At 37.9% G+C, this 27677-nt stretch overlaps 1 protein-coding gene across 1 annotated transcript in view; it reads left to right on the forward strand.

The window, feature by feature from the left end:
- The first annotated feature begins 760 nt into the window (after nt 1–760).
- Nucleotides 761–27677, forward strand: part of LOC150080495 (arylsulfatase B-like) — a 33623-nt gene continuing 6706 nt past the window's right edge. The window contains exons 1-7 of the mRNA XM_090381788.1: nt 761–831; nt 13924–14038; nt 20231–20390; nt 21048–21160; nt 23589–23729; nt 26516–26638; nt 26981–27107. Coding sequence (XP_090237914.1) covers nt 13946–14038; nt 20231–20390; nt 21048–21160; nt 23589–23729; nt 26516–26638; nt 26981–27107 — 757 coding nt within the window. The 5' untranslated portion in view covers nt 761–831; nt 13924–13945. The remainder of the gene's footprint in view (nt 832–13923; nt 14039–20230; nt 20391–21047; nt 21161–23588; nt 23730–26515; nt 26639–26980; nt 27108–27677) is intronic.

A 27677-nucleotide genomic window follows, 5' to 3' on the forward strand; every position in this document is an offset into this window, starting at 1 on the left:
TTGAGTGACCGCTATATTACTTCAGGATGGATGATTGAAATAAAAACACCCATCAGTGTACCTCAGTTCAAACTATATCGAGAGAAACACACGTACCATTTGTAATTGGTTCCCAGTACAGAAAAGCTCTGTTACAATAAGTTCGGTACAGCATATAAAAGATCCTCATTCATAGAAGAATGCATATCGTAGTATATTTTCTCCTTTCATGAATTTCGAAATTTATTCTCAACTCTTTAGTGATTGATCTCATTTATACGACGTATGTACTCGATGAACATGCTGTTGGAGTTCTGTGTAGAAGAGAGAATAAAGATAAACAGCAGCCCTCGTGGGGGTAACATAGCGATTATAATCAGTGTTCTCCCACATCCGGTGGAAAATGCCTGGATTCGAATCCAGTCAATGACCAGAGGAATTTTATGGGCTCTTTTCACAAGGTGACTGAATTAGTCCCACTCAAGCGATGGTTACATTGTTATTTTCCCTAGATGTTTCGTCCAGCGGACAACCCAGCAAACTGACCAAAGAGCACGATATACTGACTCCCTATATCCTTAGTTGCCTTAACACACACATGAACAGTACGTCTCTATTTAATTGAACAGTAAGTCTGTATTTAGTTAAATAAAGGGACTGTAGCAGACAAAAATGAACAGGAAAAAAATTTGGTATTCAGTAAGATGAACACTCTGCTGACGAAACATAGCAGCACTCCGTGACATTTGTATTGCGCAAGACATATTACAACTACAAAGGAACGGTAATACCGACTCTTCAGAGCAGTGGCAGCTGACTCGGAAAGTTGTGCGAATTTTTACAGAAATCAAGGTAATGATTTTTCCCTTTTCTTAAGAAATTTCTTTACATGACTAACGATTTTCTTCAACAACATATTTACACTTTTTTTTTGCTTTTAAATTGTGCTGTTTCATCTATTAAATTGTGTCAGATATTTTGATTATCCTGTATAACAACGCATTGAATCGGTTAATTCAGTTGTTTAATTTAAGAGTTTTTCTCGCGCTTTCCTTCTCCTGTTATAACGATTATCTAATGCTAAGACTGAAATACATTGTTCCATGAAAATGTTTGAATAAGTGGGACATCGATAGGGCTTGGATTATCTGAAAGTTCGTTTAACCAATTACGTAACTGGCAGACAACATCACCCAAAATATGTTGTGAAAATATCAGTTTATTCTTGCCAGTTTATTAAAAAGAATTTAACCTACCTCGAATAAGAAGGCTGCAATTGCTTTCTCTTGTCAATAACTAGATGGCAAAACACAGAAGTGAAGTGTTTTTTGATGCGTGGAATGGAATAATTCTTTAATGAGTTTTCATGGTTTAACATCTTTATTAGAAACTAGATGTTTTTATCCACTTATTTAAACTCTAACAGTTTTAAACAACATTAAACAAACGCAGATAAATTCGTCCCATTTTACCATAGAGATAAAATATCAGACAGATGGTCTTGACCATTTGTAGCGTAGAATAAATCCATTAAACATCGTTCTTTCTAAGCAAACACGCCTACGAGTATAATAATTCCAGCCATTTCTTAACCATTTGAAATTCATTGAAATTAGAAGTCATTCATTTTACTCACTGTACTGTATTGTTTCAGCCACGTATGGGGAAAAAGAAAGCTGAATTGCTGTACAGAAGATTGCGAAATATAAAGCAACGGAGCATAAAATTTTTATGGAATCTTAATGTCCGTGTTATCTACTGCACTTCCATGTTGCAATTGCAACATCATGTTCACCATATTTAACAGTAGGACTGTTTCTAAATCGACTTTATCTTGAATTTGCTTTAATATCGATTTCTTAAAGTCTAAAAAAATCTGTTTTATGCAGATTTTGAAATTTTTCTGACCTACTGTATATTTATTTTCAAATAAAATAAATGCGATAATGTTAAAATAAAACATTAATATGCGGCTAACTTAATTATTAGAGCAATATCTTAAAATTTATTATTCTTTTAGATTTAAAAAAATTCTTGTACACCGAAGGTTACAATTTTACAAAAGAAGTGATCAGGGTAGTAACGAAATATGTTTCTTGAGAGGACTGTCTGAGAAACAAATCCACTAGGATATGAAGGCGATTTTACAAGATGATCGTCTATCATACATTACCATCAAGAATCGGATTGCTGAATTCATCCAGGGTGGTGGGAACGAAGAGCAATGAAAGATAAATCGCGACTGCGTCATAGAAAAGACAGACACTAGATATAACCTGTGAACGAGTCCCTCATATTATCCACAAAGAACCGAACATACAAAATATTTCAAATAAATGTGCGCCAAAAGATTTGAATGCAGCTCCAGAGAGGAGGAGGAGATCAATGGTGTTAACAAGTTAGATTTTAACAATATTTTAGCCAACTGGTGACCATGGATGAAACTTGGATTCATAATTGTGATTGACCAATCAGTGACATCATGAAGGAATTTCTCGCAACAAGAAATTTAAAGAACTTGATCAGTTCCCAGGGCGATAGCATCACTGTTTTGGGACAAAGAAGAGATGATATTCATTGATTACCTTCAGAAGAGTAAATCCATTGTGGCTGAAAATTATTCCGCTTTGCTATTGAAATATTACGAGCAGTTAAGAACTAAAAGTTGTGGAAAACTATTCAGGAGAATCCTCTTCCTGAATGACAATGTTGCCAGTCACAAAGTCAATCTATAGCAGGCTTTTCATTAATCTGCTGAGTTCTCCAAGGACAACTGTATAGGAAACAAATTCTTTGCAATCCGTATGCACTTTCCCTATATCGGATGTAATTCCTCTTCTCACTGACTGGCCCTCTGTTTTCACAAGTAGTCTTCATGGTTTGCGTGCTGGAACTTATCTTTGAACCTTTTGGCATTTATAAAATAGACAATCTCGGATTTGAATACAATGAGCGTTTTTATTTAAGCCTGTGCCTTCTTTGCACTATATGGCTAATACCAGTATAAATACTAATCACTTCGACGGTATTTTACTCACGTACAACTTATAAATGAGACACGCTACATTGGTCAGCATAATATATCGGGAAGTGTACAAATACTGCTGAATAAACTGAGTGTGCATGCAAAAGAGGTAGCAACCAGACTGTTTGGACAGCTGGCAGTAATGAAACGCTGTTGGCACAAGGTATACTCTGCTGATTGATGGCATACAGAAATTATTGAGAATGGAGATAATCGGGAACTACCGTAAATAGGGTCCGAGCTGTAGCACAGTGGTTAAAAACACCGCCCATTTCATTTTCTTGTTTATCTGGGATATAAATTCTATCTTCTGAAAAGTACGTTTAGAGGGGCTTCAAACAGAAAGCTGAACAAGCTAGAAAAATGCCTCGAATAATTTCAGATTGTAATCATTTTCAAATAAGAAATCTTTATAAAACTGGATAACATGACATGTTCAAGACGTCTAGTATTATCGTCAAATCGCAGATATCACTGAAATCAAACGCTTCGATTACATCTGCGATTTATAGAAGATGAAAAATCTTCAGAACGTTGTATGCTTATTGTTAGAGAAGGATTCGGGTTCAAAAACTCCCTCGTACAAGCCTCAAAGTTCTAAATAGGGATTTTCGATGAAAATAATGGACTCAAGACTTTAAGGTTAGTGTAAGATAATTATATTTATTGTAATTTCAGTTGTAATTAGATCTGTCGTCTCTTTGAGGAGATCACAGATATTCTTCCATTAAAATTTGTGCAAATTCCAGCTCTTGGGACATTCCCAATGCTTGATTCTAAATGTATGTTTAAGTGACATGCGTTCTAATTTTTTTACAAATGTAATCTTAAGATTACACAAATACACTCTAAACGATGCAGCAATAAAAGTTCGCGCCGCACAAGGTTGAGATTATTTACAATTTCGGTCCATTGTCTTACAGAATTCTTTGAGCCAATTTATCTTTTATATGTGTCAAATTTAATTAAACTGAGATAATCCATTTGGTGTAGTGCTCATTCATCATGATAAAATTTCTCGTCCTCTTCTTCAGTACTGTCTTTCAACTGGACCATGCCAGTTCTAACCGTTCGTTAAAGATATAATAATATCTAAAAGTAATTGATAAGACTATTTTTAACACATAAAATATCAGATTATAATAACAAGGTTATAATTTAAAATAATTCCAACACTGAAAGTTGTATTTGGGTAGTTCAGAATTGTGTTGCGTCAAGGAACCTAAAGTGAAAAGACATCACTTTCAACCTTAGCCACTTGGCTAATGTTTAACTTGTAATACACAGTACTCGTAAAGGTCTCTATGTGAATCTTGTTGTGCCTGCATCGCTGGAATCAGGACAGGGGCAAAAAAAAAGATAAATATGCAGTTTATGCCTAATTGCCCATATAGAGATTTAGGTTTCCAGATATTCGGAGACACTAGCGATAGAAAATACAAAATAAAATAAAATAAAATTGGAATTCACACAATGTATTACATGATATTCAAGTATTTATTGGTAGGAATTTCTTAAGGTAAGTGATAAAGCGGTAGTAGTCAGCATTAAGACTCTGGACTTCTTTCAGCACTTTGACGGCAAGAATCTGCCGACTAGGTGTAGGTAGTTCTTATAACTTCATGGATGTTCGAGAACAGAAATCCTCAAACCTCACTGATTACAGAAATTGAGTAATGTAATGAGTCCGACGATTATCTTGACTTTGGTTATAATTATTCACTAATCAGACTTGAATTTAAGTGCGGCGTTTAAGACCTCTATCTTTGCAGTCATATGATAAGACCCCATTACTTGATACTTCGCGGTGAACCAACGAAGAAACTAGCGTTCGTCTGATTGAGTGTTGAGGATGGTAGATGGAGCGGAAGATGCCCAGACTTTGGCTTCATATATTACCAGGGTGAATGAATCTGCATTCACATTTAATTTATGTTATCAGATACCTCACATGTGGTAAATATTGCTTGGCTTCTCATTCAAAGTGTCTGCCAGGTAGCACAGTGGTATCGTCACCGTCCTCCCCACACCGGGTGGAAAAGGCCCAGGTTCGCATCCCGTCGATGACGCGAGGAACTTTTATGGGCTTTTTCACTCAGAAAAAGCCCATAAACTAACTCACCGTGGTTGAGTTAGTCGGTCTTCCGGAGGCAAATCTGGAAAATCTGGGATTTTTCGTCCAGCAAAACAGGAAATCGAACAGAGAACACACGCAATTTACAGACACAATACACAAGTGAGTTTCCAGGTGACCCTAATATAATATAATAATATAATAGTTTTATAAACGATGCCCATCATGGATGCGGAGAACTGGAGGGCTGGCACACCGCGTAATGCATTCGTCTGCCAGGTAGCACAGTGGTATCTACCTGGACCTGCGTAATGAACTCTTATTGGGTCTAAATTTAACCACACTCAGTCCGAAAAGCAAAATATTAGAATAAAAAGAAGCGTTTTTAGCTTTTAGCAGGTATGCCTTTGCAGAGGGGCAGGTATTATCTCTCCGCGTCTGATCCTACAAATGAGACATCCAGAGCAGACGTTTCTGAAACCGCTTTGCCTTTCCTCACACTCTCTCCCTCATCACCGGCCACAACCAGAACTGAATAAACACCCAACTGGACATCCTCCTCGTAGCAATGACGGCGCTGATCTGAAAGTACCATCATACTCACATCTTCCAGCTAACCAGGAATATCTTTTTTGGGAATTGAAGACTCTTCTGCCGGCCAACGTCTGCGCTGCTCTGTTGCACCACCCTGATCATTCCATCAAATCTTTGCGACACAAATGATGCACCACATTTGAGTTTATCAACACAATATACTTACGCGCCTCAACGCTTTAGTTTAACTTGAAACTGGGCTTAAATACAACAGGAATGATTTGCGTTTATTAATTTCCAAAATCGGTCAAGGAAAGCTACAAAACATAGTCGGAGAACATGGCTTGGGGACACGGAATGAACGAGGCGACAGACTCGTCCAGTTCTGCCAAGAAGAAAAATTTAGCATTGCCAACACTTGGTTCAAACTACCACCTCGACGACTATACACCTGGACCTCACCACAAGACTCTGACAACAATATCGTCAGGAATCAAATTGACTACATCTTAATCAACATCAGATATAAGTCAAGTGTCCTCAATGCAAAAACTTACCCCGGAGCTGACATATCATCAGACCATAACCCAGTAACAGCAACACTACGTCTCAAATTACGAGCAGTCAAACGCACAAGCACAACAAAAAGAATCGACCTGGAGAAACTGAAGAACACCGCCAACAGACGACAAGTACAGCTTCATCTCAACACTACAATCCGATCGATCGAAGCAGTAACAACAGACGTGCAAGCATTCGGGCGTTCACTCAAACAGTGCATCAATGAAACAGCAGAAACCCTGCTAGGACATCAGGCGTCGAAAAAGAAACAACGGTGGATGACCCAGCACATACTAGACCTAATGGATGAACGGAGAATATTCAAAAACAACAACAACCGGGAAAAATACAAATAAATACAACAAAAGATCAAACAGGAAATCCGGAAGGCGAAGGAAAAATGGATGGAAGATCAGTGTGCAGAAATCGAAGACCTAATCAAGAAAAATGACAACTATAACCTGCACAAGAAGCTTAAAGAAGCTGGAAACATCTACAAACCGGCTCCTATCCCAAGTTTATATACGGACAACAATCAACCTATACTAAGCAAACAAGCCAAACTCGACACCTGGAAGAGCTATATATACAATCTGTTCGGCACCAACAGAAAACCGGCAAAAACGCAACAACAAACACAGGAAGACAATCTCCACATATTAACATCTGAAGTGGAACATGCCATCCGAATAACAAAGCCAGGCAAGGCCTGTGGACCTGATCAGATTCATGTGGAACTGCTGAAACAACTAGACTACAGCAACATCCAACAACTAACGAAATGGTTCAATCAAATCTACAACAACAACGACATTCCATCCGAATGGCTCCAATCCATCTTTGTGGCCCTACCAAAAAAGGCTACCAGCCGGAAATGCGAAGACTTCAGGCTGATCAGTCTAATGAGCCAGGTGCTAAAAGTCTTCCTCAAGGTGATTCAGCAAAGGATAAGATGTAAGTGCGAAAGTGCACTAGGAAACACACAGTTCGGATTCTGCAGGGGACTAGGCACCAGAGAAGCAATTTTCTGTTTACAAATATTGCTACAAAGGTGCTATGAACATCAAAAAGACGTGTATATATGTTTTATTGACTACGAGAAAGCCTTCGATTCAGTAGACCACGACCGCCTAATTGACCGACTGAGAAAACTTGGGCTTGAAAACAATGATATCAACTTTATTACAACTCTCTACTGGAATCAAACAGCCCGGCTTCGCTATGACAACGATCTGACAGACCCAATTCCAATAAAAAAAAGGCGTCCGGCAAGGCTGTCCATTATCTCCCATTCTTTTTAACATCTATTCGGAAATGATCTTCGACCAAACACTGGCTGACAAGAACATCGGCATAAAAGTTAACGGACACTACATCAATAACTTAAGATATGCCGATGACACAGCACTAATAGCGGATTCAGAACAAGATTTACAGACCATCTTGAACGAAGTGGACATAGAAAGCCAAGCATGGGGGCTACGAATCAACAAAAAGAAAACAAAGGTGATGAAGGTCAGCAGGACTGCAAGCAAAATCACGATCAAACTAAACAACGAAAAATTAGAGCAAATACACCGCTTCAAGTATCTCGGAGTGCTCATTGATGACCAGCTGAACCATGAGGCCGAAATCAAAAGCAGAATTGAACAAGCCAGGCAGGCATTCACCAAATGGAGAACCCTCCTCACCGACAGAAGCTTGAACATCGTGCTCAAATTACGCACATTGAAATGCTACATCTGGCCAATACTGCTCTACGGTGTAGAAACCTGGACTCTAACATCAGCCACTACAAAAAAGCTCCAGGCGTTCGAAATGTGGCTCTACCGAAGAATGCTGAAAATTCCGTGGACAGCCAAGATAACCAACGCACAGGTCCTGCAGGACATGCACACGGAACGGGACCTGCTCAAAACCATCATCAGCAGGAAATGCAAATACCTAGGTCACATCGCTAGGAACCAACAAAAATATCACCTACTACCACTCATCCTGGAGGGAAAGATCGAAGGCAAGAAACGCCCAGGCAGACCGAAAATGGCATGGCTAGATAACATCAACACCTGGCTTCACATGACAACAGCACAAATTCTACACGCAGCGCTAGACAGAGAACAATATCAAAACGAAGTCGCAAACGCCATTCGGCAGCATTAAAGAAGAAGAAGAAGAAGAATTTCCTATTAAAAACACAGTGTCATCAGGTCTCTACGATTATCATACCGTTCCATGTGAAGCGAAAACTAGTATGATTGGTTTTCGCTTGACTGATCAGCCATTACTTTTAGCGAATGACGTCTTCAAATGAATCTATAAAGTAAACTTACTTTCATACCTGTAACAAGATATGACCTAAATAAAATATACTAGAATCTATTTTGACATACATTACATCAACGAGCTGAAATCGCATAATTGTTTAAGAAATACTGATACATAATGTTCACAATTAGGTTAGCCTAAGCTTTAATCTTCATAAGCAAGGAGGAAACCTTGACAATCTTCAGTATCTGGATCTTGCGGTCTCTTCACAGATAGCAGATTTCGCAGCACCAACGTGAAAGTTTCCTTCACTTTTTCTTCTTTATGATTTAGATTCACAGAACTTGTCCAGGCAAAGTGCAAGTCTGCTGACAAGCTCGATTGTATTTCCCGATAACATGCTACTTAGATAACCTTAGGTTATCTAACCCATTTGGTATATTCTAGGAAATGTGAAAATATCTTCACATTTCTAGGGACACACAAATGTCACACAATATCGTCGATTTTGGGGAGGTACTTTGATGCATGCGGTTTGGATATTTTAAGCTGCGGTCTGTTGTTTTTAAAGCATAACTTCTAGAATCGAGTGCAGTACCAATTCAGAAATTCTGTTCTGTTTAGCTGTTTAAGGAACCAATACTCTAAATCAAGAAATTTTGCTGAAGGCAGTTTTGGATGCTAAGGATCAGATGGTGGAGGCATACAATGATCTGGAAGAAAGGCTGCATTGCACATATCGGATAACCAGCTGATGGTCCGATAGTACGCCAAGAGCTCCCATGTGTTCATGGGATCTCTTGACGCACCATCCATATTACGTCACAAATATTCGTTCTGGTAACGTTAAAATCTGGTGAAACGTGTGGCCTAAGTCCTTATGTGCGATTAATTTTCCAACAAGCTCACATGCGATACATCTTATATAATCTTCAGCGATAGTCCTCTAGTTCTTATGAATGCTAGCTCTTTGAAACATGCACTCGCGTATTAATTAGGAGAAAGATTATTCCATGATGTATCCCGAGAACTGAACACTATCTAGTTAAGTCCAGATATATCATGGAATAACCTTTTCTGTAATGAAGAGGTGAATGACTCCAAATCATTTAAAACCTGCTTCGCATGACTTAATCACCGTGTTGGTCTCTTTAAAATAAAGAGGACTGCTGCATCAACAGCTCAGATGTATCATCGTTCCAATGAGTTAAAGTTTCATACAAAACACGTTATGGATTTTACGTTTTCTCCTCGGAAACGTATTGGGAACACGAAAGAATGAGAGACTGTGGTTTGAATTAACAAGTTTAATATTATGCCAGTTTGAAAACAACTGAACTACAATAACATGCATTTACACCGTTTTACTTTGGTCAAATCGTTATGCAGCGAGTGGAACAAGCAAATATAATTTTTGTGAATTACAACACGCAGATAAAATATTTCTTGGCGCTTTCACTGATAACATTAAAGACCAATTAAAATGAAGAGAGCGAAACCTTGACTACCTATCTTATCGACATGCACGCAAATCTTGAACATCAGCCTTTGTGGTGTTCAAGGTTTCCGTTGGCAAACGTGTAGAGAATTGATGTGAGTATATTTTAATTTTCTTAAAATCAGAAACACTAAGTTTATTTCTCTCGGAAGTTCCTCTTCGCTCACAAATTGTTCTTGCACACAATCAAAGAAATCGATGGACCTTTTTTAATTATGGTTTGAAAAAAATAAGTATTTTTCTATAGAAAGTGAACATTGATTTGTTGTATTATACTCATATATTATGCTGTATTTCAGAATATATTTTTGAAAGAAATTCTAAAATTAAAATTTGCTGTGTCAAGTATTATACCGCTTTAAATTTTGTCATATATTAAGATACAACTAGCACGTCGCGCGCACGAATACAAAATAGATTAAAATCCTAACACCTGTTTATTTTATTATTATTTTTTTAAAACTAGGATGGATCTTTCCTGATTTTAATTAGCGTTTCATGCATTTAAAGTACAAGTACGCATCAGTTTTAACTTACAGCCCAGTCGGCTGTATTTTCAACTGCTTTTAAGTATAAGGTAATCTAAGACATTCCACGGACCCCCTTAGTACTAAAGGATCTACGTAGATCACAGCATACATGCTTTTCATGTCATTCTGATGACACGGTGCTAATCTCGAGGATTTTGCTTCAAACAAAGGTCACGAATTGTGTTTTTTGACAATAGTTTTTCTTACAGATGCACAGTTGTTTATCCGTGACAAAGTATTCCCAGAGTTCATTAGCATTAAGAAATTTAGATTAAAATGAAATTTGGTATTCTAGCCCTCTTACTTTCCTTTTAATTGGTAGAGTATTTAATAGCTGCACTGCTGTATACAACAAGTTATTTAATCTATGCAATGTGCATTGCAGGCTCGTTCGATTTTCTTTCTAAAATTAATTGGATTTTTGTTCCTTTTTCTGTGATTAACTGAAATGAAAAGTAAATAGTTATCTCTATCAATTAATTACCAAAATTTAACTTTATATGACACTTGAAAACCCTGTAGGTTTACTTCTCTTCTTTTCTGAGACCGGAAACAGCGTAAAGCGGGTTTGTGGTCGAATCACGTGAAACAATGTTTCGATCTGAAGGTTGTGTGGTTGGTGTTGGGTGTGAAAATACCATGAAAATTAAATGAACCATCTTCTACTTTCCCATCCGACGCAGGATGGCGATTGTTCCAACCATGAAGCTTAGAGGAGACGGTGTTTTGTTGCGGGGTTTCTTTCCTCGTTTGGACACAGTCCGTTGGTATTGTGCTTGGAACTGCCACCAACACTGCTTTGAATACTCTGAAAAATTATGCACTGTCAATACCATGGCTGTGTTACAGTAATGGCTCTTGAAACTTACAACACGATAACTTTCCAATGACATAAAGCATATCCTGTGTCCACATACGATTTAGAGAATAATGTTTGAATGGATTGGCCCGCAGTGCAGTCCAGACTTTAACTCTGTCGAATATCTTTAGGATGAATTGAAGCGTAAATTGAAGTGTTAAGCCTAATATATGCCACTTTCACCACGCAGCTAACGTGGGCTTTATGGGAAGAGTTGCTCAATATTCGTGCAGCTTGCTAGAAAAAACTTGTAGAAAATACGTCTAAACGTCTCGATCGCTTTTGTTTCTTTTATGGGGACATCTCGAGATGTCCCGTTAAAAAAGTAAATGAACTGAGTAATAAACTGGTGTTCAAAGAAAGTGCATCACATAGGAATTTCTCATTTCTAACCCTTTTTCGCGATGGTATGTTACATTAATGACTAGCATCACAAATAGAAATATAAACAAAAGATATTTATTAATAGTTAAGGCAAAGCTAAGTAATATTTGACAGGTGCTCTCAAAATATTCCAAAATGAGCATTTTCAACCTTTATACAACAGTTTTGGTAAACACGACAATTATGGCTGAAATGTTATCAGAAGCCCTCAGTTTACTTCGGTTTATCATTTTAAATGGAAAACAAAATGAAAAGCTCACCAGGTGCAAACTAATATTTAGCTGAACCGCCTCTGACCCTGATGGCAGCAGCACACCGTCGAGGTATTGACAAGATCAATTTCTGGAGATAATCAACTGATAGTTCGTGGTTCCAAACACGAATTATGACTTCCTGAAGTTCACGAAAGGCCTTTGGTTTCTTTCTGGCAACTGCAGATTCCACACGATGCCAACAGTTCTCTATAGGATTCAGATCCGAGCTAAATCCTGGCCAGCTAACAGTTGTAATGGACCATTCTTCCAACCATTTTTTCACCCGTAACAAATGTAAACACATTACTGTTGAACCTCTAATGCAGAAACGAAGCTAAAGTAACTACAGAAGTGCCTACTTACACTTTTTCGCCCGATGACAAGGAGCAGAATCGTCCTGAAAGATGCAGTTACTTCGCAGGTTAAATGGTCTTTAATGGTTGGCAGCAATTTGCCTTCCAATATAGCCAAGTATCCATTGGCATTTACGGAACCTTTTATAAACTGGAGGTGACACAAAATGCACCCCCATATCATTTTGCTGGTAGGGAATTTCACTGTAGACACCATACAGTCTGGATGGTATTCTTCACCACGTTTACGGCGAATCGTTTGTCTCCCATCAGGGCCATGCAGGTTGAATTTCTTCTCATCCTAGAAAATAACTGATTTCCACTGCTTGGGGATCCATTTGACATGCTTCTTACACAAAATTAATTAATCGGGCCTTTTTCATTTTTTGTGTGAGGAGGGGCTTCTTCTTAGGACGACGAGCTACAAGTCCATTTTTGGAGAGGCGTCTTCTGACTGTTACTGCACTTGCTACCACTCTTGTATTTTCTTCCCATTCTCTTTTCAGCTCAAACGAAGGAGCTTTACAGTTTTTAAGGCATACGCGCTTCAAAACGCGGTCCTGTTTCGGCGTAGAGACGCGTTTGCGTCCGGTTCCTTTTTTCCTATCAGCAGAACCAGTATTCTTGAGTTTAGAAAGAAATCTACTCACTGTTGACTGATTACAAGACATTCTATAAGCAATATGATGGGATGAACATCCTTCCTCACGTAAAGCAACAACAGCACTCTTTCTTCGTGGCGTCAACTGCACGTAATTCACCATCCTGACACAAACAAGGAATGACTGCAACTCTTGCAGAGCGTGCTTATAGAGCTGAAAGTAACAGCTGATGCAATATTACGTCATCACCTACGCGTGTTAATCTCATCGGATGCAATCTCTAAGAAATATTGCCGTATACTTACATTATTCGGACTAAAATTACAATTTTAAGGGGTGATGCACTTTCTTTGAACAGCAGTGTATATCCACATAATGTCATTCTCTTATTGAATTATAATTTCACATAAGAATAAACCGCTATTTACAAGTTATATCATATATTTGAAACATAAACTGCAATACGCCAGTTTAAAAATCTTTAAAAAAGTCTGGTTCCGAATTATACGCTTGAGCAACTTATTAAGTTCTTTTCAACCGAGACCTCGTTATTATCACAGGTAGAACTCTGCTAATGCATCTTTCCAATGAACTGCGATTCCGCACTAGCCATCTGCAACTTTATCACTTCTTTAATACCAATCAGAACACATTTTTTAACCAGCCAGCATCTGTTTACGACTGAACTCCAAACCAACTTTGCTTCTTGTTCGTTCTTCATTAATTCCCTCTTATTCCATTCTTTGAAACAAGTTTCGTTCGTATATATTTCCAGAAATAGCATCCTACAGAAGTGGATGTCCAATGCCAAAAAATGTCTTTGGGCAATCAACACCTTTTCATGTTTGACTTTGTAAGAGTAAAGTTCAACCTCTACCTTCAGTATCTTCTTACAGCATGCAATTCACTTTATTAATTAAATTAGCTATTTTGTAGTTATTAAATGATAATTGGCTGCATTTTTTTTTTCTGTAACGTATGTAAAATGTTCTTTTTTTTTTTCAGCTTTGCATGCTCGAAATTGGCAATGAGAGATGCCTTACTGCTTTTCATCATTTCCTTGAGTCCGGTGCTAGCAGTTTCTGCACCACACATAATATTAGTATTGGCTGATGACTTGGTAAATGAAAATTCTCTCTCTCTCCGTTTAATAGTAGCGTATTTATCTGACATACACTATCCTACAAAAAGTATTCGGACGCACCCCTCAAAATCAGGTATAGGTTTAAAACTATTGACTTGCTGTGACACATCAGCAGAGATATCCCAAACAAGCAGATCTGTCACAGTAAGTTTCTTTACGGAGCTTCAAAGAGTTTTGATCGTCGGATGCCATATCAACGATTTCTCATTGAGTGCGACAGCCACACGTTTGGACTTCGTAAAGTCAGTCGTACCTGGTAAATGTGGAAATGCGAAAATATGAAAGAAAAAGGCGAGTTATTTGGGCTGCCACAATCTGCTGACAGATGAGATGAGAATTGCCGTCTCTTCAAGAAAGAATTGAAAGAAAACGGAGCGATTTCCTTGGAAAGCGTAGCGTTGGAGTTCTCGATGTTCATAGAAGTGTTTGTAAGTGCATCTACAGTCCTAAGGGAGTTGCTAAATGACATGGGTTTCATGGCAGAGTTGCCACAAATCGCAGCAACGACCGTCAAACTTCGTTTACAGCAGTGTTTAGCTTATCATTCCCAGAGCGTGGAAAAGTTCTACCGAGCAACTAGTCTTCAGATCAAGCCGTCGAGTGTCCATGTGGAAAATGCTTCAGGAATGTCATCGACTGCAGTATATTTAGCTCAGAATGAAGTGCAAAGGGGGGAGGCAATGGTGTAAGGCTGCTTTTTGTGTTTTGGATTCAGACCTTTGGTTGTAGTGCCAAAAAACTATTAATGACGAGTCGTGTGCAATTCCGTGCTGCTGAGTCCTCCACAGTTCCATGCTGCCTACACTCTATAGAAAAATAAAAACAAGCTCCTGGCGTTCCAGCATGATAATGCTCCGTTCTACATAGCATACTGTGTAAAAATCAGATTTGATAGAAATCAGTCAAATTCACCTGTTCGGTCCAGAGTCCAAATCTGAATCCAGTCGAATGTCTTTAGGGTGAACTGGAACGCTGTATCAAGGCGCTGCCAAAATGCTCTCTTCTATAAAATTTTCTCAACTATTTCTTATCATCGCCCCATCCTAATCATAATTGAAAATGAAGCAATTGTGAAAGAGATCATGTACACTTACAGATCTGTCACTCCAGGTTCTCTCAATAAGCTCTGATAGTCTTCGTGGGATGGGGTGCTTGCTACAGATGATCCTGAAATTGCGACAAACTTCTTCTTTGAGAAAATCCTAAATAGTTATGAAAAATGCGCGTCATATATCCAGAGCCCAGGGAATAAAAATACCACTAGGCCGAAACGGAAATTATACCCATTCATCTCAAACAAAATTTGTAACATGCTAAAGAAAGGGACAAACTTGCAAGAATTGCTAGAGCAACACGAGAGGAGGTAGATAAAAACAAACACACAAGGTACAGAAACAAAGTCACCGACAGTATTCGGTAGGAGAAAAGGAAATATTATAGTTCCGAACTTAAAGGCATCATTACAAGCAAGGAAAAGTGGACAGTCTTGGACAACCTGCTACCCGGAAGGGAAAACGAAATCACAGAGATGTAGATGTAGTTCCGAACGAGGTAGTCATTTCAGATGACCAGGAAGAAGCCGAAGCCTTCTGCAATCATTTTATCTCAAGTGTGAAGAACCTTTTTAAAGACGAATCTGACTCTAGAGATAATGCAACGAGAGAATCTGTCAAGTACTCAATGAGGAGCTCTTTTTTTTCTCGCTCCGCTCTCAGATCAAGAGATTTAAGAAGCAGGACATCAATTAAAAGTAAAGGGAGCCTTTGGCTTTTATGAAATATCTCCTGTTCTGCTAAAGAAGGTCCTTAACTCAATTTTAACACCACTGAAGTATATTTACAATCTTTCCTTTCAATCTGGTAAATTCCCGTCTCGATTCAAAAAAGCAGCCATTGTTCCTGTTCCTAAGGGGAAACACTGCAACTCTACAACAAGTTTCGTCCAATAGCTCTACTCTCAGTTTTTGCTAAATTATTTTAAAAAAATTATTCACGGCAAAATTCTTCATGGGCTTCCTTGAAGTCAATCAGCTTATCCGTCAACAACAGTACGCTTATCGTTCAAAAAGATCCACTGACCTGGCAATTGTTGACTTCTGCTCTAGGATCATGATTTGTCTTGAAAAGGGTCACTATACAATAGCACTATTTCGGGACCTATCAAAAGCTTTTGACTGCATAAATCATAAAATTCTACTCAACAAACTGAACAATCTTGGCTTGAGAGATAAAATTAACCTTCTTGAAGACTACCTTACTGCTCAGCCATTTGTCGTCAAAACAAACCAGTCTTTCTCAGACATTTCTTATTTCTCCAGGGGAGTACCTCATGGCTCACTTCTCGGACCTATCCTATTTGTTCTTTACATTAATGAATTTCTCTCTCTTCTTCCATCTTCCCACCTAGTAGCGTATGTCGATGACATTTCCATTCTACTCATTAATAAAGATCCTGACCAGTTTCAACTCAAAATCTCTGTAATGCATAGTTGGCTTCAAAAGAATCAGCTCATACTAAACCCAGAAAAATCCAAATATATGGTGTTTAGGACGAAAAATAAACCATTAAATATTTATTTCGAAATAGCATACAAAGGAAAACAACTTTAAAAGGTGATTGATACCAAGTTTCTAGGAAACTGGCTAGATGATAAGCTGAGTTGGGATAAACGAATGATCACCTTACGAAAGAAGACTTCGTCACTAGCAGGAATACTCGCCCGAAGCTCTGCCTGGTTGCCTCCTTCCCTTCTCAGACTAGTATTCCTTTCCTTAATACAGCCTCACCTCACATATGGAATCATCTCATGGGGTACTACCTGTCAAGAAAACCTTGCGAGAATCAATTCAATTGTTAATCGATGTGTTCGTTCAATATTACGTCTTCCCCGGAATACATTGGTGACTTCGAGATATAAGGAAGCAAAGACTCTTAAGCATCTACCAACTGCTACAAGAAGCTGAGGTGATCTTTGTCTACAATGCTTTGAAAACACCAAACTTTCCTCCTCTCTTCAGATCCTTTTTTATAACAATAGAAGAAGAAGGAATAAGATATAATTTAAGAAATGAAGCGAACCTGAAGGTTCCGCTTTTTAGAAAAGCCATAGGTCAGAAAAATATAAAATACAGAGGCGCAAAAACCTGGAATAATCTTCCTGAAAATATCAAAAATGCCATTTCACTAAACAGGTTCAAGAAGCTCCTAACTGAACACATCACCAGGGATGTCTGATCTAAATCACCTTCCACTCAACTCCTGAACTTTGCATTCCACAATGCGTACCAGTTTGGAAATAATGTAACCAATTTGAAGAAATAGCTGCCGAAAAGTTTGCAACACTGTAGGCAATTATTTCATCATTTTTTTCCTTTTATATTTCTTGTTGTAAAAGCATTCACAATCTAATTATAAGTACTGTTGTTAACCACGTGATATGTGGTTGGTTTTCGAAGGTCTATTTAATGGAATGTAGAAACATATCCGATTTATTTATGAATAACACCTGTGCAATCTCAGATCTGTTTTATTGTCACCTTTTTTTAAAGTGAACACCCCCTAAAAAGCCACTAGCTGGCTTATGTGTTCTCCCTCCCTTCTTGCTGTTATCGCCCAACAATTGTAACACAAAATAGGGATAAATAAATTATCATCAATTATCAATTATAGTTGACTTGGCAACTACACTGAATGGAACCAGATCCGTGCTGTCTGCTACAAGGGAACTCGTTAAAAAAAGTGCCAGGACGAACCTCAGTTTCATTGGAGACAAAGGTTGGCCCACACCTTGTTAAGCTGGTCATTATAGCTTAGCTTTTCCAAATGTGGCATGCCCGAATACTTTTGTTAAGGTAGTTTATCCAGAAACTGATAAATGCAGCGTAAAAGATTTTATTTTATATTTATTGTTTATCTATTATCTGTTTATTAAAAGTTACTCTAGCAGAGCCATAAAGGTTAGAAGAGTAGATTATAAATGCTTTCAATTTCTTTTATACATTTTTCTATATTTTAGACTAATTTTCTAATAAATTAACATGTTTGCAATTTTTTCTTCCTATATTTATTACAAAAGACAAACTTACAGTCTACTCCTTTCCTTTCCTTCTTCATTAAAGTTAGTTAAACTTTACAGTCCTGATGTTGTTCCTATTTAATTCTGTAACTTTTCGATTTTCCCGTAATTCCTCTAAAAATAAATATATAAAACATAAAGCATTAAAACTGAACAAAAACTATTATAACATCAGTATTAAAACGTAAATTTCCTTCTGCATTATTAAGTTAATATTCTTCGTTTTTTACAGTTCTTTCCTTAGCCAAGGTAATAATTATTAGCGTTAATTATCGTTTAAACCTTTGAAAGTCCTTCAAATTTAGCGTCCATTATTTATTTGACAAATCGCAGATAGGACATGAAGAACATCTCGTCCACTTCAGTACCTTGTTGTAACTTCACCCCTTTCCCTTAGGTCACATCCTTTTGATAATCATTTAGGATATGTGAGTCTTGCAAATTTCATTGAATAGATTGGTATATTTCTTAAAGTGTATCCTTTCTTAGACTTGTCTTAAACAGGTTTACTATAGAATACACGGTGCGAAGAGCACTAGAATTGCATTGCTTTTCATGCGAATGTTGCCCATGTTAACTTGGTACAGTTTTCATCCCTTCTAAATACTTCAATTTAACAGATGAAATTTGGTTTTCAAACTTTTGGTTACAGTTCGTTATTCAATAACAATGAGAGTTCGTTATACAAGAAGCTGGACGTTTTCGGAAACTAGAAGAAAACATGGTATTTAATGGCTAAATTTCTTCAAGTCGCGTTCTTGAAGAACATTTTGAAGTTATGTAACTTGTCCACCAGGGTTGAATGAAGAAAGAGCACCTTCCTCCTCTCCATTTGCTTAGCTCAAATGGTAACTTTATGGTTCACGAGTTCCACGGAAAGAACTTTTATTCTGCTATGCCCGTGACCAAATATTCGCAGCAGTTTATGAAACTTTTATTATTTTGGAGGGGAGAGGATTAAATCTGAATATAACAATGCTTTGATTCTAGTTTTGTTAACTGTGTTATCGCTGAATTTTTCTAGAAATTGAAGATAACGTCATTCAGATATTTCACTTGTACACGCTGAAATCAGAATAAAAATATCACACTACGGTCACCTGGTGTATTAATTCAACTAACCAAGTGTATTATGTTCGTGAATTACGTGTGTGTTCTGTGGTAAATTTGTCTGTTTTGTTGGACGAAAAAATCCTAAGTTTCTGGGGGAGGAACTTGTTGTCTTCACCTGAAACCGACTAACTCAGCCATGGAGTGAAAAAAAGCCCATAAAAGTTCCTCTCTTCATTGACGGGATTCGAACCCGTGCCTTTTTCACCCGATGTGGGAAGGACGGTGACGATGCCACTGTGCTATCCGCACAGAAATCAGAATAAGCTTTTTCCGTGTAGGAAATTTCATGAGTTGTTAGACAAACAAGCAGCTAAGACTTGGTGGCGAAGTTACTGTACCACAAAGTTCCCCAATGAGCAAGGGATGAACAGTTAATATGGATGGTATGGTTGCTAATTATGACATATGTGATGCTCGGAAATCTCACGGGAGTAGGGTGGAGTCAGAATTTAACGTTTTGCCTTTGCTAAGGCTGCAGATTATTTCCGTTTCATTTTTTCCTATTTGGATAATTTGATCCAGACTTTCCATTAAAATATAAAAGAATTAAGTTTAGTATAAACATTTCGCTTCCACTTATAGACTGCCTTAGGATTAATTATTATTAAACAGACCTCCAACAAGCAGTCACACAGTTTTTGAAGTATGGCCTGGTAACTCGACTAAACACATGTAAGGCCGTTTAGAGGAAGATTCCCTTTGTCAACGCCTTCCACTCCTTCATTTTTATTCAATAAAAAGCATGTTCTTCCTCTGTCCTAATCGCAAATGAAAAAAATTATTTTTAACAAAGACGTTATACTAAACGTACCTTTGCTAACTGTACGAAGTGTGAATTTTTGATCAAAGTATGAATTGTTCTCCAAATTCAAATAAGTCCAATGGCAAAAGATTAAATCAATAGTTCATAAATTCAATACAATCGAAAGTTATTTATCTATTCTTCGATTAGTTATTTATTGATCGAGATTTATTTTCAGGGATGGAACGATCTCAGTTTGCACGGATCTCCCGAAATTTCAACTCCAAATATTGACGCTCTGGCAGCTGATGGGATACTCTTGAACAGTTATTATGTAATGCCGACGTGCACCCCATCTCGTGCAGCACTGATGACTGGAATACATCCTACGCGACTAGGTAGGTAAGCAAAGGGGGACAAATTGCGAAAACGAAATTGAAAACATATGCGCTGTGTCTAATAGTAAAACGTTCTTTTAATAACAGTAATATTAACAAAGAGAATGACATCTCTGACATCCTCGGGATAGCTGATGCAGGAAACGAAAACTAAATCTTAAATGTCAGCGTTAGGGATAGGGAGATACGTCGCAAAATTACCCGATTGGCAGAATTAAAATGTTGAATTTTTCTGAAAAGAAAACTTTCGTATTCTTTTATTTCAGAGGCAGTTGGTGATGTATGTGTTGTCTGAAAATTGCTTATGTCCCGTAGTCAATTTATCTGGTTGCTCAACTAAAAACCTAAGTTTCCGGAAGAAACAGACCGTGCTATCCAGAATGATACTAACTCAATCAGGTTGTGAAAAAAACGGTCATTGGCGGGATTCGAACCCGGGCGGTGATTGAATCGAAAAAATAGTGCATTCCCATAATTCTGGAATAAACCATTTGGAATCTATATTGAAATTCGCTTTATTAACCTTTAATATCGAAGTTTTTCGATTTATTCTTCTTTTTGGTTTTGGAGAAATATAGCGAGTGACTTACAATTTGTGGTTCTCGCTATGTTTTTGGTCTAGGTGATTTGAAATATAATTTTTTCTTGTCTTTCCAGGAGTACAGCACCTTCCTTTTAGGGGTGCTGAGCCAGTGGGGTTACCCTTAGACAAAAAACTTTTGCCACAGTATTTGAAGGAAAAAGGATACGCCACACACGGAGTTGGAAAGGTATGTTATTTCTTTTAATATGTTTGAGAAAATGTTGCTAAATGTAGCAAATTATTAACATTGTTTTTATTTACCTCTATTAGATAATTATGAATATTGAGGAACCTCAATCTATTAAAAATTTTTTAATGCTTTCAGTCATCATTAGATTTCCTATAATATAAAGTAACTGATAAAATATTCATTCAATTATTCTGATATACAGGAGGATATACACTGAGTGATCACTAAATTATGACCATCTACCTACCTAATACTTCGTAGATCCTCCTTTTGCCCTCAGTACAGCAACTATCCGATGTGGCATTGATTTAACAAGATGTCGGAAGCGTTAGGGAGGTATGGCCAACCAAGCTGTGTGTAATGCGCCCAGCAATGCAAGTATGGAGGTGATTGGTGCATCGAGACGTCTGATATGCCTTTCCATAGTGTCCCACAAGTGCTCTATGGGATTGATATCGGTGGAGTTCGGAGGCCAATTGATATGAAGTATGTGGTATGTTTGGGTTCTAGTGGCACCTGGGGTTTCTCCCATCTCCGCCTGTGTTCGTTGTATCGGACAAGCCAGAGATATAAAATGTGTGGGATTTGTACTGTGTAATGTGTTGTGCCCCTTGTTCTTCCGGCCTGTTGGCCGCCGTGCCCCAGATGGGACCCGACGTTACCATAGCTCGCCAACGTAGAGGCCAGTCGGTTGTTTTTTAAATACTCTGGGTGGGCAGTTGCTTTTGCTTTCTGCCCCCCAGTTTTTAAGACTGGGGGACAGAAAGCAAAAGGAGGAGGCCGACAGGGAAGATGGCCTCCAGAGGGCAGCAGAGCATGCCCATCCTCTTCCAGAGGGAAGAGTGGGGCGGCAGGAGGGGGAGGAGAAAGCAGGCTGAGACAAGGGTATCCAGCTCAGTTCGCCATATGGCTCTTCGTCAGATCTAATGTGCTTTTTAATGCATTCCTAGTTGATTTGCTGTCTTTGGGGAATCAGCGGTCTTTAATGTAGTGTCCGAGTGGCATGTCTTCACATTTGGTTTTTGCCTCTTTAGTGCATTTCTTGATGGATTACTTTCAATGGGGAATCATTATTAGTCTTGCCAGTCTTATTTGGGTGTCATGTCCTTTCATCTCAGGTTTGTCTGTTTAGCCTATTCCTTGTTGGATTGCTATCATTAGGGGATCACCCATTTCAACAGTTCTGTCCAGGTGTCGCAATACCACATCTGATGTTTATCTCTTAGTGCGTTCCTTGATAATTTGCTATCATTGTTTTTCGTCTACTGAATAGTGCCTGCGCAAATTTGCTGATGGCAGCAAATTCCACCTTGGAGTAAACTAGGCGGTATTCTTGGTTTGTGGGAGTGTATCTTATTCTCGTGATGAGTTCTCCTCTTAGGTCTTCAAATAATGATTCGCACTCATGGATAACGTGCTTCCAGGTTTCTATCTCGCCACAGTGGCAATGACACTCCTCAATAATACCCATAGTGTGGAGCTTATCTTTAAAAGATCCATGTCCTGTGGGAAGGAAGGTGGTGTTCAGTCCTGGGCAAAGCCATTCTGGAGTCTTTGGATACAGTTTCGTGACATTGCATATGAATTTGCTGGTGATCACGCCTTTACTTGTCTCGCTCCACCTAATCTGCCTTTTACGCCGATGAACCTTAGTTAGGAGAGGATGTCGTAGGGATCTTTTGCTGGTATAGCCCATACGTGCGATGCATGGTCATGCCAGATATTGTTCCGGGTTGGCCTATGTTGTATTGAGTAGTCAACTCTTCAACAGTGCTGCGCCTGTTCGCCTGTACGATTCGTCGAACCCGGCTCTCATCTCTAATATCAACCTTTCGCTGACCTTTGCAGTTTTGCCGTAGGGTCGTTGTTTGACCATTTTGACGCCAGTTCTGGTACTCTCAACGACGGCTCTCGGACACCCACCAGTTCAGCCGCTTAGGAAATCGAGGCACCAGCTCCCAAAATCTGTCCTTTATCAAAGTCCGATAAATCCTTCCTTTTATCAATCATGCTCGGAATTTTGCTACTTACTGAACCACTGACACCTACGTAGGTTGACTAACTCCTCACTCTCGTACCTCACGTGGTCAACGCGTCGCATTCAATTTTCATAGGGGTGGTCATAATTCAGTGATCACAGGGTGTATATACAAGGGGATACTGAATCCCTCATTCATGAAGCCTTATTATCAGATTAATATGATTTAAGCTTTATTTTCAAACAGTTTAAACTTCCTCAAACCCATGGTGACATTTTCTGAGTTGGCAAGTGACGTGTTTGGTTATTCAGTAAATATTAAGACAGTCATGCTGAGACTTTCATATCAATATGAATAAGTACAAAACATACTCTCCACTTTATTTTATGATCAATCTATATTTACTCCGTTTAAACAATTTTAATATTTTATGTTAATAATTTCAGTGGCATCTGGGATTTTACAAAAAAGAGTACACACCTACGCATCGAGGATTTGATTCCTTTTACGGACTCTGGACAAGTACGGCAGACTACTACGACCACACTCACATCGATATAATGTGCGACAACAAGAAAGAAATTAAGGTATTATATTTAGCTCACTAAAATAAGTATATTAGAATTTATTTATTAACAGATAATACTGCGAGTGAATGTTTTGCACAATATTTGAATACAATCTGGAAAAAGAATTTGATTCACTTGCTGTCGGGACAGTGGGTGATGTCAGGATTAACGAGTTGAAGGAAGAACCCAGGTGGGGTGGTGTCCCATTATGAGAGAGAGAATAAATTAACCGTTCATTTTCTGAAATTCGAAATGCCCGCTACACGCAGGCGTCGTTTCTTTTTCTTTTAAGACATAACAGCTTTGGGTGTTAAACTGGAAATATGTAAAAAGTTTGTTGTGCTTAAATAAAATTTATTCTGCATGATTGGCATCAATATGCGATACGGTCCTCAGATATTTGGTTGGCCATTTTGGATGGAGGGAAATCACTAAATTTTGAAAGTTTGATTTTGAAATTTTGTATTTGATTATAATTCCGTGGTGTTTTGATTGTCTCCATTTGTAATTCTGTTCTGTACAGATACTTTCAGCATAAAGGCAAACGTTGAGTCAACTTGGCTTCTGCTGGTTAATCTAATTTGGCGGGAAATATTTTTGAAAAGTCGACTGTATTCAAAGATATTTGAAAATGCCCGTTGCAAATGTTAAGAGTAGATACCGGTACTACAAGTATGACTATACCTTCATTATACTTCTACAACTCATATGCAAAGTAGATATTTTACTTTAGCCGGAGGTATTCCATGTGATATTTGCGATCCAAGTGGATCGCAGATTCCTGTGGAGGATGGTTATAAAGGTCAAAAATAAGGTTCTCGTTTAACGTTTAGGAGTTAGTTTATTAAATTAATAAATTCCCTTATCGAAGAATAGTTAGGAAGAAGGAAATATCTGCCTCTGGATCTGAACGAGTATACCTGGAGTAATAACAGATGAATTCTTTTATCCATTACATTTAAATGTTATCATAACCCTTATGATATCTTGATTCTCAATGACAGTTAGTCGTTTGTGCAAACACATCGATCACTTAATTGGACATTTAAAAATTAACTCATTCAATTGATTAATAGAATAAACTCGATTCCTGGTTCAGACTTTTGTATCAAATATGATTTAACTTTGTGGATCTAAAACTCGAGAGCAATATCGTGAATAAACGCATATTCAAGGACGGTTTTGATAATGTATAAAAATTACAGTGACTCCTTAATCAAACTTTTAAATTTTCAAAGCAGCTGTCCGTACCTCTCAGCCACCTCATTCCTTAAACGACACTTGACTCAGATTCTGTTCAAGTAAATATATGACTACCTTTAGCTGTTCATTGGCAATGCCCCCCAGTTTCGTTAATAACAACCAATAAACAGGTATATAGATTTCTTTAAAGCTGCAGTTGATTGTCATTTGATTTTCACACGGTACAACTTCATTTCATTCGCAACCTTCTGTTGTCAAGAATCGAAATCCACCTTCCTTGCAGAAATTCCAGAGTAGTAATGGATGGAGCAGGCTTATCTAAGGAATTCGCTATACTGTTCCCCTGGGGGAATCACAGGGCCAATAATATTTTCAACTTTCATCAACTCAGGGATACAACGAAATCTTTAAGGAGAGCATTCCAAGTAAGGTTGGCTTTTCTGTGAGAATATTTGGCGTATTCGGAGAAAAATCTCAAAATCTATTCAATAGGCCATCCAACTCACCATCGACTGAATGAAGCTTGTTTGAAGAACTGTGAAGTGTGTATGATGGAATAATTTTATTAAATTGGAGACTTATTATCGTCCTTTCAGACACATTAGGAGATTCCATCCATATCATGAACTCATTCCCAGCATAATATTCTATCTACTCCAGCCTGTACAGTCTATATAACTTGAAAAAGGATTACAGACATGCCTTCTATCAATGATACATGCATGACAACAAGCAGATGAAAATAGCAATGACTCTCACTATTTCAACTCTCTAAGAGGAACCCACTTTGATCACTTCTAAGACGCTATTTGATGCCTTTTTGAAGTATACCAAATTCCACTTCCATCAGGCCTTTGTGGCCTGCTTTTCTATAAGATGAATGCATCTTTTACTACTCCATGTCCTCTGTAATCCCTGACTTGCTCAGAGGTGTAATTTCTGTTGGTGCAGATGGCTTCTGAGCAAACAGAAATCTCAAAGTGGTTTATAGATGGCTGTCCAACCTCAGAATTCTCAGTTCCTTGCAGAAAGAATCTCTCAACTATTCGACAATGGATTGGCGATTTGAATGCACAGTTTTTCATAAAACCTCATTTTTTCCTTCTGTAGTATCTTCTTTCTGCCAAAGTCACTCCTTCCGTAAAAAACTTTTGACCACTTATAGATTTTGGATATTGTAGTCCTAGATAATCAAGTGATTTTCGTAGGTCTTGTTAGTGTAGTCCCAGCTTCTCATGCACCAACAGTAAATCCTTTTTAGAAGTATATTATATCACGCATTTCGCCATCTCGACGTCGAGTTTTGATGCTGAAGAATCAACGTTGACATATGGCCGTATCGTACAATGCTCGCGATTCAATATATTCCCTTTGCATACATCAACATGGACTGGACATTGTTTCAAATACATTGGAGGGAAGTGTATAAGCGTCCTTCGATATACTAGCCATTGGTTCATTATGTCCCGCGAGAAACTATTATTGAATACAAATTTTAGTTAGCAGTTTTAGTTTTTTATTTTGCTGAGTAAATGCTTTTATTTGTTTTTCATTACTTCTACGGTTACTACGAGGTATTTCAATGTTATTTGTCGTTACAGGCAATGTTCGGCCGTGATCTTCACGACGGCGTTGACGATGTATACGGTATGCAGGGACGCTATGCGACCGATATGTATACAGATAAAGCAATTGAATTAATAGAGGGGCACAACAAATCGCAGGTAAATTTAGTATTATTCTGCCAAGAAATGCAAGATGTATTCTTGTAGGATTATTACTTAGAATTGTATAATTATAAAGTATGATTACTTGGAGTTTTACAAGAAACCATTAAAATGCCGAGGAAATAAAAATTCTGGCTCTTTAGAGTTCAATCGAGAAAGCTTAAATATATATATTTTTGGGATTTTCATTCTTTAAACATGTGGACATTTTTAATGAGTATGGAACATAAACGTGTTAATGTTATTAAGGTATTATACATTTTTGCGAATAGCATAAAATCGAATCCATGAGGTTTCACTATTTGAACTGATTTGATATTTTTTTTTTCAATTGTACAGCCACTTTTCCTTTATGTCAGTCTCACTGCTCCTCATTTTGGAAATGGTTACCAGCCTTTTCAAGCTCCACCTCAATACGTGGATCGATTTCCTCACATAAAGGACAGAGACAGAAAAACAGTGGCAGGTATGGCGAAAATCTGAAGACTGATGCATCTCTAAACGTATTCAGTTAAATTGTCCATTAGTTTTATTATCTTAATTATTAATAATAATTTAAACTACTTTGGAAATTAGTCTATGGTGTTCATGGACTACTACTTTCCAAAGTGGTCTATAATCTATTAAAGTTAATTCTATGTTTGATCTCTTAATTTCGGTACATTATGTAATGCTAATGCTGTTGCTGGGGGCTTCTTTTTCTTTAAAAAATCAATAATAAAATGAATGTTTCTAATTAGCTTGCGCTTCAGGTACAAATAAATTGCTGTTACTCTTTGAATTATCTTTCACGATGGTAAATAAATCTTTATTACTGTTGATGAGATGTATCAAGCACGACTTACAGTAATATCCAATAAAGTGCGCTCAAACCAGGGTGTAAAATATGTTTTCACATACTTTACTACGACCACATAACTCAAAGAATTTTACTATTAATCATTTGCCAAATGAATATTACCATTAACCGTATTGAGCGGTCACATGAGCTCGAACCACTGCCAATTCAAACGTGTGTACTACTTCACTCCCGCAT

This window comes from Mastigoproctus giganteus, chromosome 9, assembly GCF_048544385.1.
Source record: "Mastigoproctus giganteus isolate SK-2022 chromosome 9, ASM4854438v1, whole genome shotgun sequence".
Taxonomy (NCBI): Eukaryota; Metazoa; Arthropoda; class Arachnida; order Uropygi; family Thelyphonidae; genus Mastigoproctus; species Mastigoproctus giganteus.